The sequence below is a fragment of the Squalius cephalus genome, assembly GCF_949319135.1.
Source record: "Squalius cephalus genome assembly, chromosome: 25".
In the NCBI taxonomy this organism is placed as follows: Eukaryota; Metazoa; Chordata; class Actinopteri; order Cypriniformes; family Leuciscidae; genus Squalius; species Squalius cephalus.
Genome location: NC_137146.1, coordinates 9,289,207 through 9,305,086, shown reverse-complemented (window position 1 = coordinate 9,305,086; position 15,880 = coordinate 9,289,207). Strand labels below are relative to the sequence as shown.

The following is a 15,880-nucleotide window of genomic DNA, read 5'->3' as shown; positions in this document are numbered from 1 at the left end:
AAATTACAGTAAAGACTTCTACATTGTTACAAAATAATATGATTTGGCCAAGAAAACATGTCTTATGTTGAAAACAGTTGTGCTGCTTAATATTTTTGTGGAAATTGATACTTTTTTTGATGAATAGAAAAAAAGGGTAAGAACAAAATTTATTTGAAATAGATTTTTTTCTGAAGGATCATGTGACACTGAAGACTAAAGAGAGTAATGACGACTCAAAATTCAGCTTTGTGACTACAGGAACAAATTACATCTAAAAAATAATAATTTAAAACATCTTACTGACCCCGAACTTGTATAATGTATATATATGATGTATGTAGATGATATTGTAGATCACTATTTTTTATATATATATATATATATATATAAGAAAAGAAACGAAAAAAAGAAAAACATTAACAACAATTATTGTAGATCAAATATTCATGCTCCATGTTTTCTCTGATTTAGTAAGATCTTCTCTGATTTTCACCGCCAAGATATGTTAATGATGTCAAAAAATGTTTTGGACAGCTTACCATCTAACCCACTAGATGGCATTCACACCCAAAATGGTAATTTCATACTTGATCAGAAAGCGTCGTTATGGTTGACACAAAGTTCTGTAGTAGCCTAATTTGTAAAATAGTATCACGATTATTTATTTTGAGAATAGGCCAAATAATTATAAGACTGTTATAGAAATTATGAGCAGAAACATATTAATGCTGTAATAAATCAAACGATGTTATTCTCCAGGTTTTGAGGGAAGGCCAGTGTGACGTATCTGCCAAGGCTTTCTTCTGATTGGCTGAAAGTTCTGCTGGGCACGTCCACTATAAAAAGTACATTTTCCAAATGGATTGTTTTACAATCCATACTCAAACTGTTAGTATACTAATCTTCTCCAGAATGCGTTTTATATATGATGTTTAAATAACTTTATGTTTTTGACTTGAAGAGCATATTTTAGTAAACATTTTCTTTGCGAACACATTTCACATCAGTCAGAAATCATGTCTCATAGCTGTCGTCTGCTCTGTGGTTTTTTAATGAGCTGTATCGGCTGGACTGGTATTATAATAGCGACCTCAACAAACGACTGGGTGGTGACCTGTAAGTACGGCATGCACACCTGCAGGAAGATGGATGAGCTGGAGACCAAGGGCTTGTGGACAGAGTGTGTCATCTCTACTGCTCTCTATCACTGCATCTCACTCAACCAAATCCTCGATATACCAGGTGAGAAACAGTTTTTTCGTAAAAATAATTGTTTGTATGCATCCTTTTTTCTTTTTTCTTTTTTTCATTCATGTAATAAAACCAATTCAACATTCAGTTTTTCATTGGTCACATTTAAATGCATTTTTTTTTAACTGTTTTTCCCAGAATATTATTTGAGGCATTCAAAAAGTTATGTCGCATGAATTTTTGAAGCATAATGTAAAGCTTCGCTAATGATATTTTGATTTTCACATTATGATACTTTATTTTTAGCTTACATCCAGACGTCTCGCGCTCTGATGGTCTCCGCCTCTCTGCTCGGACTGCCCGCTCTGGCGCTCGTGCTGTTGGCGATGCCCTGCGTCAAACTGAGCCAAGAGACCGAAGACACCAAACACAGACGCGCAGTCCTTGGAGGACTACTTATACTTTTCATATGTGAGTCATTGCTTATATATATATATATATATAGAATTGGCCATTGAAATTGTTTAAATATACAGCCATATATATATATATATATATATATATATATATATATATATATATATATATATATATATATATATATATATATATATATGGCTGTATATTTAAACAATTTCAATGGCCAATTCTTAAAGGGATAGTTCACTCACAAATCATTTATTCTCCCTCACATTGTTCTAAGATTTGTTTCACTTTATTTGTTCTAGCACTCAGAGGCCTGGTTTCACAGACAGGGCTCAGACTAAGCCAGGATTAGGCCTTAGTTCAATTAGAAATTTATGTAGCTTTTATAAATGTGCCTTAGAAAAAAAACATTACTGGTGTGTCTTGAGACAAAACAATGGCACTGACCCAGACAGCAACATAGTGTCGGTCCAGATCCAGCCCACATCTGGTACCAGATGTGGCCTGGATCTGGGCCAACACTATATTGCTGTCTGGGGACATATTTTAAGATATGTCAGTGCAAGTTGCTTTCAGTTAAAACAGCTCAAACATGCATTTTAATCTGGGACTAGCTTAAGCCTAGTCTTTGAAACCCGTTGGGAAACAATTCATAATGTGCTGGTTGTTGCTATTTTCAATGCATGAAAGGGGACTGAGGGACTCAAGTTAGGAAAGGAAAGGAAACAAAACCAGCATAAAATATGAAGTAGAAAATATCATACAATTTTCTTAGAAGTACATGTAGTTCACATGGTTTGTATGCTGTATTTCAAGTCATAGTATAACCTTTTTTTAACAAATAGAGCAAAAGTCATTATATAGTCATTAGGAATAGTTGTAAGTGAACCTGAGAATTGGATCAGTCTAATTGTGAACAAAGTGAACTGGATCGATCGATTAATTGGAAAAATATTGTTAATAAACTCTAATGCAAAGACCAAATGTTAGGATTTTCAACTAATGGGGAATAAATAGTATATTTTTAAGTGAACTTTCCTTTCTAAATATGTGGATTCAACATTTTAAAGTAATATTTACCATAAGCAACATTAAACCTACACTCGTAGAAAAAAATATAGATTGTATGCTTTCATAAAGAACCTTTAATATCCATGGAACCACAAAAGGTTCTTTATAGTGAAAAAAAATATTCGTGCTTCATGTAATTAAAATGTTCTACACACTAAGAAAATAAATGTTTCTTTTAAGCACTAGCTGTCACTGAAAGGTTTTCTGGGGAACCCTTTGGGAACCTTATGTAAAGTGCTACACTTCAACCCCATCATTGTAATTTTAGTTTTAACCAAAACGCATTTAACCGCTAACAATTGTGTACCATGCCTTGTACAGTCATTCAAATTATACCGTTTCCTGTAAACAACCCACTAGTGTATTACTCCAGAATCGAAATGACAGGAATTTATTACACTCTTGAAAATTTAGCAGTTCTAAGCAAAATGCTAGATGTTGTGTTTGCTCATATCCTCCCTGAAATCATGCTTTCAACATACAGGGCTGAAAATGTCCTTGACTGAAGTAGCTATAAAACATCCAGATTTCCTACATCCTGTTAGAGTGGGAAGAGCCAGTCATGGTCAACTCTGTCTGACCCATTTTTACAGGTGTTTTGAGCAATTCTGCAAACACTAATAAAACTCCTAATATGATGCTTGTAAGTCAGTCTGTCATTCTCCATGATTATGGTGCTGTCATTATGTAGAACATCATAGTGCCCTTCCTTTTGTTTCAGCTCTGTGTGGGATGGTGTCCACGGTGTGGTTCCCTATTGGAGTGCTTCATGAGGACGGCCTGATGTCGTTCGGATTCTCCCTGTATGCTGGATGGCTCGGTTCAGCCCTCTGTTTTTTTGGCAGCTCGATGATGATTTGTTGCTCAAGGGGCGACAGCCCAACTCAGAATCCTGAAAACCACTACTACTACTCAAAACACGGTGGAGTTGCTAACTCTGGCCCTCCTATAAACAGTCACGCCAAGAGCGCACATGTGTGAGAGCGGAGATAAAGACTGGAAAAGACGAGTTTACCTCAAAAAAGCTCACACACACCAATGAAATATGTGAAGAATTTCTTTTCTACTGCCATGGTTTGACTGCAAACATGTGATTTGGAGGGAAGAGAGAATTCGGTGGAAACTTGTGCTCGCAGACGTTTGAACATTAAAGGCTTTGTTTGAACAGACGGTGAAATGAATCCAAAGGGAAACAGTTCTCTCTTCCAGTTCCTTACACATGTTTTTTCATAGACTATTCACACAGTATTCATTTTGCTCCTATATTTTATTTTCCAGTGACATAATTTTAAAGTGTTCTTTACTTAATAACTTAAGCTTAATAAGCTTATTAGTTCATGCCGACATTTAAGGAAAGCATGTACAGACAGGAAACCTGTGTGGTAAAATGACCAGATGTCATCTGCACTGTTTTCCTGGAGAGCGTCTCACAGCATCCTGTACACAACCTCTTAGGAAATCAGCATTTGAAATTTGAGAAAAAATTGTCTGTAACAGGAATCCGGGTCATTCACGACTTATATGGTCTGTGATTGATTTATTGTGGTAATGTATTATTTTATGCGCTTCTTTTGGAGTTCACTTCATATAATTTCCACTATGTTATGCATGTTGAGTGATATGTTCAAAATCGTCATGAGGTCTCATGATTTAACGTGTCTGAATGAAAACATGAACCCACAAAATATTCTTTTTAAAATGCAAATCATTATTGTTTTGGCTGATGATGACGACACACAAAAAAGACAGCATTTGTGCTTGTAAAATATATGAATTTTAATACTTCACTTTAAATATATTTGTATATTCTTCTCAAACATATAACCCTTGATCTCTGTGTATTTACACGTGTTCTGAATCAGAATGATTTTACGCACATAGCTGTAGGGAAGAAATGTAAATATCCTCGTGCAAACCTAAATATGGGTGAAACCACAAGAGTAAGACATTTCTACAAACCAACATAGAAAGAATTTGATATCGATGTTGCAAAATATTTTGAGAACTATTAAGCTTTCACAGGGAGCCAATCATAATATTTCCCCTTGAATTCAAGGGAGCGCTTGAGATTTTAGATCCAACACAGCTGTGAAGATGATGCAAGGTGAAAAGTCCACTCAATGCATCTTTAGGGGGTTTCTGCTCATGTAGTAACAACTTGCATTGGTTTTTACATTTAAGAGGCATCTTGAGTTTTTTATATGGAGGGCATTGGTTTAGGATCTAAGTAACATCTCAGAGTAAAAGAGTACTGTGCGATTTTAAATCCAACACTGAAACAGCAGCTCACATCAGAAAGACATTATATTTGATTTTAGAAGAATAACATTTAGAAGGGTTTATTTAAAGGCACTTAAGAAGCCTTAAAAACAGGTCTAAACATCCCTCTAGATAAGTCACTTATCCATCACAAGGTGCAAATGCATTTAACAACCTGTTTAAGATTTTTTTCCACAAAGAAATACACTCAAAAATGTTTTAATAACTAGTGAGACTTGATTAACAACACTATCAAACCTAGGAAATCCATCAGTGACTGATTTTTTAAAGTAGAATGTGCTCCGGGAACATTTTTGTTGTTACTACAACTAACCCTAACCATTAACTACATAACCAGTTGTTGTTGTTTTTTTAAGTAATAGTTTTTGTATTTTGACTAAAATATTTTATATATTTTGTTATGTCATACTTATTTACATAAATTTAAAGCTGGCATGAAATGGAAATTCAAATTGGTTTTCTAAATGAATGTTAATGATCTTATTGTGAACAATTCATTAATGCATGCGTTTCATTTTCAGATTTTTTTTTTTTTTTTTTAATTCAAAACTCGAATTTACGGTGAAACAAAAGGTAACGTACTTCTCTCTGGTAACGAATGCCAGACTTCTCCAAACATTTCGTCCGCTTAAACTCCGCCCCTTTCTTACAATCGAACGCAAACTCGCATTCATATCTGCTTCCATCCAATCAACAAACAACCCAGACAGCAACATAGTGTCGGGCCAGATACATATCTATATCAGATTTATTTTACCCAAGATAGTGCACTCCTATTGATATGAATAGGAGAAACTGTAACACGCAATATGACGGCTCTAGTAATAGAAGTCCCGCCTTCTAAATACAACAGGCAAATTGCCACTAGTGTGCATTAGTACCTGCCCACTTTATTAGCAGTGTTGGTTCCGGAATAATATTTTCCATTCACCTTAGACAGCAACTTAGTGTTGGCCCAGATCCGGTAGGCGTGGAGTCCACATGTACCAGATGTGGCCCGGATCTGGGCCATCACTATGTTGCTGTCTGGGATATTAATTTAAATTTAAAGGGGTCTGATTATGCTTTTTCACTTTTTCAACTATAGTTAGTGTGTAATGTTGCTGTTTGAGCATAAAAAAGATCTGCGAGGTTACAAACCTCAAAAGTCCACTCCAAGGGGAGATATTTTATTTAACAGAATCCACTTTCTAAGAACTACAACGCTGCTAATTAATCACAACACACTGGGCCAGCTTACCAATCAGCACATTTCGTATTTCGGAAGGAGGGGCTTCATTGAAAACGGAACTAAAAAACGTGTTCGGGTTGATGAAATAATGTAAAATAAGTGCAAAATAATGTGTTTTTGAACAATCAAGCGTGAAAGCATATTCTAGTACACCCCAAAAACAAAAATGACGGTAATTATTATTTTTTTTTACTTTTTTTAAAACTCTTTTCACATTTTTGTCAGTAATTCCATTGATCCAGGAACATATTCAATTTGAAAAAATCATGGTCACCCAAATCCAACCTCTACTGCGACAACAGTTTAGTCTATATTGCTCACTCCGGTGAATACTCTTCATTGACCAGCTCCTCAAAGCCTTTATTGGTCCTGCCTTTACTTCTGTAATTGTGACTGTTGGATGGTCTCTGTTCATCATCCTGCTGCTGGTACTGATAGCCACGCTCCTCAGCTGCCCAGCCCTGGTACTGTCCCTCCTCTTGGTCCATCTGAGGAGGGAGGTCTTCATCAACATTGAAGCTGTCGTCGACCTCCGTGTCGTACCTCTGGTAGGAGCTGGCGTGAGCCGCTTCCTCTCTAGCGCTGAGTTCCAGTGAGCTGTTCCACATCCCATAGCTAAAATAGATCAGCACACCTGTAGGGTGAAGAGATGGGGTCAGGTAAGGCCCGTTCACATCATAACTAGAATAATACATTTAAAAATTGTTTTGATAATATGAGAATAGGGAAGTCCACAACATCAGATTTTTTCCAGATGATGAGCAATTAAAACATTGACAGCCAATCAGAATCCATTCAACTTTAAAGAGCTCAAGCATTTAAAGCAGCAGATGAGATATCTTCAGCATGTGCTTATAATAAATATAAAAATATTATCATACGTTGGTGTGTGGATGCTAATATAGTTATCGTCACAGTTATCTTTATAGTCATTGTTTTTGGTTTGAACGGCCCTTTGCAGATGATTGGGAATATATGGAGCATATATAAAGAGAAGTCTTGGCCTACCTAGTGAGCACCACACCACAAAGCGCACCCAGGTGATGGTGGACAGTTTGAGCATGAGGTATATGTTCACCAGCATGGCAGCTGTGGGCACAAAGGGCACACAGGGCGCCATGTAAGGCAGCTTTTTAGGGTTCTCAGGTTGTCGAAGAATAATAACAACCAAAGTAACCATGAGGATAATTATAGTCATTATAAAAGGCAATATTGCCCAGCGGGCTCCTCCTGAAACCCGGTCGAAGCCGTAGATGACGAGCATCCATAGAAAGAAGGTCAGGATGAAGAAAAGGAGAACGCAGGAAGTAACAGTACGCCCTGTTGCAGGAGTGGGCCTATCGCCCACATTCGGCAGGCCCAAACGCATCCGCATAGTGTAATATTGAGACCCCAATACGCGTTTCAAGAGACCGGAGTCGTCCGCCTCGATGCCATTCTCTCCAACGCCGAAGCCAGAACTATCCGACTGGTAGCCCCCAGAATCCGACTTTTCAATCAGTGTTTCGTCGTCTCCTTTGGAGGGAAGGTTCTTGGCCCCGCAGGGGTTGTCGGCATACCCTTCTCCACAAGGTGAGTTCATGTCCTTCTCACTAGCCACCATTAATTCCTCTTTTCTCTTCCGTTCCTCCTCTTCCTGCTCTGTGAGGAAACTGGTGAAGCTGTCTTTATCGGGCTGATATCGCAGAAGTAGCACACACACCGACACCAGCGTGTAGGCCAGCAGCGTGCCGATGGACATCATCTCGATCAGGTCTCTCAGACTCACCAGGAGAGCCAAAACAGCAGCCAGAGACCCCGATACAGCACAGGCCACCACGGGGGTCTCTGTGTGGGGACTCACAAAGGACAGGAACCTGGCATACACACAAGCAAACTTAGGATGAAATGCCTGTAAAAATAAGCATATGAGCATAACAAGAAAAGAAAGGACTGTACACAAATAAACGACTTTATATTACCCAAGATAGTGCACTCCTATTGATATGAATAAGGGAAAATGTAACACGCAAAATGGCGGCTCTAGTAATAGAAGTCCCGCCTTCTAAATACAACAGGCAATTGCCACTAGAGTGCATCAGTACCTGCCCACTTTTTCAGCAGTGTTGGTTCCAGAATAATATTTTCCATTCACACCCAGACAGCAACATAGTGTTGGCCCAGATCCGGGCCACATCTGGAACATGTGGATTCCACATCACATGTAGCATACCTGGAGGCATTGCAAATTTGGCTGCTGAGTGAACTGACTTCCCTTGAAACTAATTAATGTACCTGAAGAGCAGACCATCTCCCGCCATGGCATAGATGACTCTGGGCATCGGGAACAGAGATCCCAGCAGGCTGACGGTGAGTCCTGCAACAGCACCCATGGCTACGATATACTTCCCTGCCAGGAAGCCGTGATCGGCAAACATTTCCATGAGCGGAGCATCTCCATCAATCAGGTTAAATGGCACCAACAATGTCAGAATCACACTCACCTAAGACATACACACAGGTAAAAAATGTATTATTTGGTAGTTTGTCAAAACAATTTGCAATACATTGCATGAAATGTCCTCTGGAAAACACTCTCATTCTAAATCTCATTTATAGGTGTGGCTGTGGATGGAGGCTGTAGGATGATCTATCTATCTATCTATCTGTCTATTTGCAGTGCATTTACATTATGAATTGATATAATTATGAAAAAAATGAATTGTTAATGAATTGTTATAGAGAATACTGCCTGACAAGCCCCAGCCAACAAGATAATTGTGACAATAATGAGAAGAAACTCCATAGAAAGACAAATTATATGCAATTTTGTTTTATATTTTGAACTATTAAAAACTATGGCTGTCAGTAATAATAATCATGATTAATCTAACAAGCCTTTAGAAAGCAGATTTAACTATAGATTAACTTTATCATATTTGGTAAACTTGTTAAAAATGATTGTGTTAAACAATGAATTACTATCCTAAGTTGACATGCAGTTTAGTACTGGAGTGTGAGAGGAGTCGCTGTACTCACAGAGACGTACGCCGTGAGACAGGTGACGAGAGAGGCCGTTATGGCATATGGAATGGAAGTGTCTGGACTCTTGGCCTCTTCTCCAGTGGTGGCGATAATATCAAAGCCAATGAAGGCGTAGAAACAGGTTGCAGCTCCTTGCATGACCTACAGAGCACACAATATTTACTGATCTCTATAGTAGGTCATTTTGCTAAACATCCCATTAAATAAAGACATTTTTTCCCCTACAGTTAACATTCTTACCCCTGACCAGCCATAGGGAAGAAACCTCCCATCCTCCCAGTTGGCTCCAGAAAGGAAAAACAATCCGGCAATCACCATGAAGACCCACACGATCAAGTTAATAACATTCAGCACATTATTGAGGCCCACAGAGTTTTTCACCCCTAAACCCACAATCGCCGTCACCAACATAGCGATCACCAGAGCCAGCAGGTCTGGATAAGATTCTTCTCCTTTACCTGATATGAGATGCATGGACAAATAAATGAGCTGTGTGATGAACATCAACATTAAGAATGCATAAAGACCCCATAAACCGCACAAACAATTTGTGTAGCATCATTACTATGAAAGACACTCACCCAGGCCATTCAACGTTCCAATATGGTTGATCATGTAGCGGCTGATGGTGTGATTGGCTAAAGAGTCAAACATGCTGCTCAGAGCACTGGCCCCCGCAGCTGTACCAATCAGATACTCCAAGATGAGATTCCAACCAATGAAAAAGGCCACAAATTCTCCCACTGTGACATAACTGTACGTGTAGGCAGAGCCTGTTGTCTTGGGCACTCTCACTCCAAACTCAGCATAGCAGACCCCTGTGTGAAAAGCCCTGAGGTTAGCTGTTTAGCAAGTACATTATAGAGCAATATACTTTAAGGAATGATTTTTGAAATTTTGAGGTTTATTTGGACGTGGCTTTGGTCTGGATTTGGATCTCAGCTTATGTGTTTTCATTATCTGATTATTATGAAAATTTAATATAAAGTTGACCATGTTTAATGTTTACCAAGTTTTTGTCAGGGTTCTGTCACTTCTGTCTAGTCTGCTTCTTGGTTTTGTGACAGAGCCCTGACACTCCTGTTTTGTCTTGTCTGTGTGCCTTGTTTCATGTCATGTTTTGTCTTGTGCTGAGTTGCATGCAGCTTGTGTTTATCACTGGCTGCATGCGTGCTTTCATGTTGTCATGTTTTGTGTGAACACGTGGCTTATGAGGCTATTATAGCTGTGTGTTCATGTCTTGTTTTGTTGGGGCACATGGCTGGTGATTTGTGTTTGCTGGCCATGTGCTCATGTGTTTGTCATGTTTGGTGTAAGCACATGGATTTCCTTGTGACATGGGCTTTCCTGTTGATTGTCTAACCCCACCCATCTTATTATCCGATTATTGATTAATGTACCCCACCTGTCCTCCCTCATTACATGCTTTGTTTGCTCTCCCTATTTAGTTTCCCTGTGTTTGCAATGCTATGCTGGTTTGTTGTCATATGTACATTATATGTTTCCAGTCCAGTCCAGTCCAGTCTCATACTCAATAAATACCCATTGTCCTGCACTTGTGTCCTCACTCCTTTCACTTACCCAAACCCTGACAGTTTTACTGGAAATGTAAAATTATTTGTATTTATTTGAAAATTGTAAACAAAGAAAACTTGATTGTTTGGTGTTTGAAATAAATTCAGCATTTTATTATTTTTATTATTTTATTGTATTACTCCATTACTGGTGCTTGTACTGACAAGTCTCAGTCTTGGGGTTACGATCTGGGGCCGGTTTCACAAAGATAGACTTTGACTATGGCTTAGATATAGTAGATAGTCAGACTTCAGATAGACATCAAAATCAGACCATTGCACAAAGCACTTAAGACTCTGACTATCTTAAGTAGGACTACACTGCAATGCATTCTGGGTAAAATAAGACACTTTTCATAAAACATGGCGGATCGAGTAAGCGCATTCAACCGCTCAGTGCAGTTTACCCCAGTGGAAAATATGTGTTTGTTGGAGGAGTATAACAGTTACAAGGACATTTTACTTGGGAAATTTAGCGGAGAATGTAGTAACAAGAAGAAATGTTTAAATTATGAGCCATTTTCCCTTTTCTTTTGGCAGTTTGTAATGTAACTGATTGTTACTGCTGGTTGCCAAGGTAACATAGAGTCTTAGACCTAAGTTAGCCTGGGGGTAAGGTGTCTAATTTTTTTGGTCTAAATTAAGTCAGTCTTTATTTTTGTGAAACAGTCTAACTTGCATTAGACTAGTCTATGAGCAAATTTTAGACTTGTCTAACACTATAGACCGGTCTAAAATAGCTTTGTGAAACCGGCCCCGTCTAGAACTGGGTCTTATGGGTCTGGTTTACTCTAGTTGGTTCTTAATTGTTTTTTATATATAATTTTTTTTATAAAATACTTTGTCAAATCACAACTTTTGAGGGCTAGCTAAAAGACCCCATAAAGCATATTGCTGTGGGTTCATGAACTTTAGACTTAAATTTGAAGAATTTCATCTAAATAAAGCAATGAAAACCTCATCACAGCTGCCTGTAACTACAGACAGGTGGGGTCATCCCGCCCTCAAGGGCACATATGAAAAACATAAAATATGCTATTTTAGAGTCGACAGGAAAGATGAGAGGCCTATTTATGTTAGAGCACCAGCAGTGATTTGTTAACGCTCTAAATTGCAAAATGTTTATAAATTGTTAATAGTCATAAAGTCTCACCTGACAGAATGGACGCCACAGCTGCAATGATGAAGGACAAGATCACTCCAGGTCCTGCCATTTCCTTAGCAACAAGCCCGGCAACCACATACATGCCAGTGCCCACGCAGCTGCCCACCCCAAGTGACACCAGATCCACTGTAGTGAGCACACGGGCAAGTCTGGTGCCATGCAGGTCATCTGGGCCCTCCAGCATGGAGTCCACAGGTTTAGTGCGCAGGATTCGTGAGTGGAGTCCATACCAGGACGACTCCCACTCAATTCTCCTGGGGTCCAGTTTAGCAAAGACAGCACTCATCCTCCACAACAGGAAGACTCGGATGAAAGAAGGGTAAGGTTTGTCCTCTCTTATGTGACAGTGTCACCTCCCCAATCTGTCGTTCCAGGTGTTTCCTCTAAACTTGTCTTGTATGACTGTCTCCTCTCCCTCTCTCTCTCCCTCTCTCTCTCTCTCTCTTTCTCTCTCTCTCTCTCTCTCGCACAGTCTCAGAGAGGATCCATGAGCTGATCAATCAACATGCTCTATATTGAATAAGCAATGACTTCCTACAAAAAAAAAGGAAAGCAAATTACATATCATCCAAAGATAATGAAACTAAGAAAACACGGTGACATCATGTTGGGTTTAATACTGCAGAGAAACATATTCCAATAGCCGAACAATAGAAAGTGTCCCTTCATTCATTTAGGTGAAATGTTGCTATGGTGGCACGTCTCATTAAACTTGCAGATTAGCATATGGAGAGCATCAGATATCCAGTGGATATTGATATACTAATAGAGAGAACAATGTGAACAGAATGTCATATTTCAGCCTGGGGAAACAGTGCAGAAGTCTGTAAATAGAACAAAGTTGGTGCTTTAAGATATAAACATTTTTTAAATTGCCTGCTAATCTGGTGATTCTTTCCTAAAATATAATAGCAGATATTTTTCCTAAATTAAATAATATACTTATACTTACTGCAATATATATATATATATATATATATATATATATATATATATATATATTGTATATGTGTGTGTACTAAAGAAATAGAATATGCAATATATTACTACTAACTAGAAATATATAATAAGCATGATTAATATAATAAATTCCCAACAGTCTTAATAAAACATGTCAGAAAATTTAGTGTTAAACAATATTTAAGATGAGCATCATATATCCCACTGCTTTGGAAATCCTTACATACTTTAGAGATTAGCATAACAATATCAAAATATAACTTACTTTAGAAATTGTAATGCCTTTTCCCAGCTTAAATAACATTTCCAGGCTTGAAAACTACAGTTTTTCCTAACATTTCCATTTCCACACTACTTTCTGTTGTCTATCTGCATGAAGCCCATTTATGAACCGTCGTCTTTGATGTTAGTCACACCATCTGCTTCCATCCACCATGTACCTCAAGGCCTTCTTTTGTTTTTCCCTGCACAGATAGCATCACCACTCAGTGCTATCTTGTTTCTTTCAATCTAATGCAGGCCTGCCGCTCACTGAGACAAGCTGCGGTTGCCATCACAGACCCCGAGATCTGCTGGGTCTGCCTGTTGGTAATTACCAGTCCCACTGCAGGCTCTGTTCATACAACCTGACAATATCTCAGCTGTTATCAAAACACACGCCAACTGATGCACAGCTGACAGTGATTTACCAGATGATGTCAGATATTCGGAGGGAAGTTATATCCACATTATCTTTGGAGTTTGATAGAGAGAGAATGAGAGACCAGACGTCAAACACTCTCAGGTGTCTCCATAATAGTGCCATATTATAGACATTATAATTATATTGTGGTCTGAGTAACCCATTCACTTTCCTGTTTCTATTTCACCTGGCGGAATTGAGTGAATAACTGGAAATTGAATAATAGAATGAATGCCAGGTCATAAAAGACATATGACCTACCCAATGAACACAAATATAAACTGCAATATTTTAAACAATACATACCCAATATGTTACTCTTCACAGATTAGAGACAAACATAAAAGATTAAGGCTGGCTCTCATCTTCTCTGGGTAGAAATGAATTACGAAGTCTTAAAAAGGGATCTGTGATTACATGTGGTCCTGTGCAAAGAATAGGAAATAGATTGGAAGAGGTAAGATGAATGGCATTATATATAAGGAGAGAAGTCAGACATCAGTCACAATTACACAAAGCTCCAGCAAAAGACGCCATTCCATTATTTACACAGCACGGTTTTGGATTCGGTAAAAAAAAAAAAAAAAAAAAGCGATACGCAGCGCATTGAAATGGAATGGAAAAGAACGTTTTTAAAAGCTGAACCACTTTTAATGTGCGACTCATGCGGGAGATAGGCTCTTATACTGTCTATGGATAGGCTACTGAGAATGAAACGAGACCTGGCGCAACGGTCAAAGATGTCCGTATAACGCATGTTTACAAAAACGTCGTTCGGTAAGAAACCGTCTGTCACTCGGAAGTGAAAATTCATCAAATTGAACAGATAGTAAAGCACTTCATTGTCGATGAATGGCATTTGAGTTTACCTTATTGGAGCTGATATGTAAATAGTAGGCTCCTCTAAAAAAATAATAAATAAAAAAACTGTTGCTTTTTAATCCGGCGATTTAACGGTTTGTGAATGACACTTAACCTCTGTGGAGAAAAAAAAAAAAAATCAAACTATAGTAGATTCAGCATACATAAAGCACTATTAACGCAGCTATAGATTATTAAATATGTGGCCTATGTTAGAAAGAAATGATCAATGATAATGCAGTATGCAAATAAAGGCAATAAAGGAGACCAAATGTAACTCAATATGCAAATATTGATGGTGGTGATGGATGTCAGCTAGAATATGTCAGCTCAAATATAACTCCTGAAAGATTTTGAAACCTAAACCTTTCTTAAAGCTTGTAAAAGTCTCAAATTGTGTATAAAACATTTTTAAAATGCAAGTTAAGTATCATTTAAGATGAATTTAATGCCTTGTAAACTGTAATTAAAATTTGTTTATCCTGGCCATTTTTTTTTTCAGCACCTTGGTCAGTTCCATTGTTGTACAGATACCATGACGATATAATGATGCTTCTAATAAAGTACTGTTCCCTTAGCCTAAATAGTATTAAATCTGGATAATGCACTTAAAATACAGATTTAACATTAGCATACCTCTAAAATAATCCCCAGATTTAAATTTGACTCTTGCTGTTTCTCTTAATCCAAAATATCTGGAGTATGCGTGATCTAATTTGGATCCAATAAGTTATTTAACTTGCGCAACCTGTAACCTTTCCATGTATAATATTGATGAGGTTCTTCTGTGGTTTGTCAAGGGAGAGCTGAAAGTGCTATACTGAGCCATAAATGAATTGCTCTTAAAACAGACATAGCCAATACAATTTTCTCCAACCGAGCCAAAGTAAAGCCTGCAACTACTCTGTCCACTCTGGTAAAACAAATAGCTCTAGAGTTCTCTTGCTCTGTGAAACAGAAATACAGGTGTCCAGTTTCAAATCCAAAACATTTTTCCTTGGCAGAAAAGGAGCAAAAACTCACCGGTGGGGATTTTACACTGTATGCTTCATAATGTCGATGCAGCGGTACAGGAGGAATCCAGGCAAAGCTTGTTAGAGACAGCAGGGGACATAATGCGGAGACATTGTGAATTATTTAGGCTCTTCTCCGTGTGATCAGAGGAGAGTTCATTATTAAAAGATGTGTCCGCTATTCAACAGCTGCCTATTTAGAGATTCCCAGACTCTTTTAGATGGTCATTCTCTGTTAGGTTAGTGTGGGCTACATACTTTATTTCCCTGATGAGATTGATGAGATTAGATTAAATGAGCAGTTTGACAGCTATATTACCAGGACAAATATATAAGATCAATTCCAATCTTTTCCATGATGGTGCACAAAAAGCACTAGATTCACAAAATAAAGAAAAACAGAACTGGACATCATACTGA

The 15,880-nt window shown here is 38.0% G+C and overlaps 2 protein-coding genes across 2 annotated transcripts; one reads left to right on the top strand and one right to left on the bottom strand.

Moving 5' to 3' along the window:
• Positions 1–829: 829 nt before the first annotated feature.
• cldn11b (claudin 11b) lies at positions 830–6,227 on the top strand. The gene is made up of 3 exons (XM_079863534.1): positions 830–1,224; positions 1,480–1,644; positions 3,392–6,227. The coding sequence occupies exons 1-3, from the start codon at positions 999–1,001 to the stop codon at positions 3,649–3,651; spliced, it is 651 nt and encodes a 216-aa protein (XP_079719660.1). The 5' UTR covers positions 830–998; the 3' UTR covers positions 3,652–6,227.
• A 186-nt stretch (positions 6,228–6,413) lies between these two features.
• slc7a14b (solute carrier family 7 member 14b) lies at positions 6,414–15,542 on the bottom strand. The gene is made up of 8 exons (XM_079863533.1): positions 15,471–15,542; positions 11,933–12,478; positions 9,787–10,023; positions 9,446–9,663; positions 9,200–9,346; positions 8,456–8,664; positions 7,190–8,037; positions 6,414–6,815 (listed from the first exon to the last, which is right to left on the bottom strand). The coding sequence occupies exons 2-8, from the start codon at positions 12,228–12,230 to the stop codon at positions 6,499–6,501; spliced, it is 2,274 nt and encodes a 757-aa protein (XP_079719659.1). The 5' UTR covers positions 12,231–12,478; positions 15,471–15,542; the 3' UTR covers positions 6,414–6,498.
• Between the last annotated feature and the right edge of the window lie 338 nt (positions 15,543–15,880).

Excerpts from the sequence above, each read along its gene's own strand:
- slc7a14b (XM_079863533.1), bottom strand. The coding sequence starts at position 12,230 with ATGAGTGCTGTCTTTGCTAAACTGGACCCCAGGAGAATTGAGTGGGAG. Across the intron at positions 10,024-11,932 it reads TGTGGCGTCCATTCTGTCAG|GGGTCTGCTATGCTGAGTTT; the intron begins GTGAGACTTTAT and ends CTTTTCACACAG. Across the intron at positions 9,664-9,786 it reads TGGAACGTTGAATGGCCTGG|GTAAAGGAGAAGAATCTTAT; the intron begins GTGAGTGTCTTT and ends ATCTCATATCAG.
- cldn11b (XM_079863534.1), top strand. The coding sequence starts at position 999 with ATGTCTCATAGCTGTCGTCTGCTCTGTGGTTTTTTAATGAGCTGTATC. Across the intron at positions 1,225-1,479 it reads CCAAATCCTCGATATACCAG|CTTACATCCAGACGTCTCGC; the intron begins GTGAGAAACAGT and ends CTTTATTTTTAG. Across the intron at positions 1,645-3,391 it reads ACTACTTATACTTTTCATAT|CTCTGTGTGGGATGGTGTCC; the intron begins GTGAGTCATTGC and ends CTTTTGTTTCAG.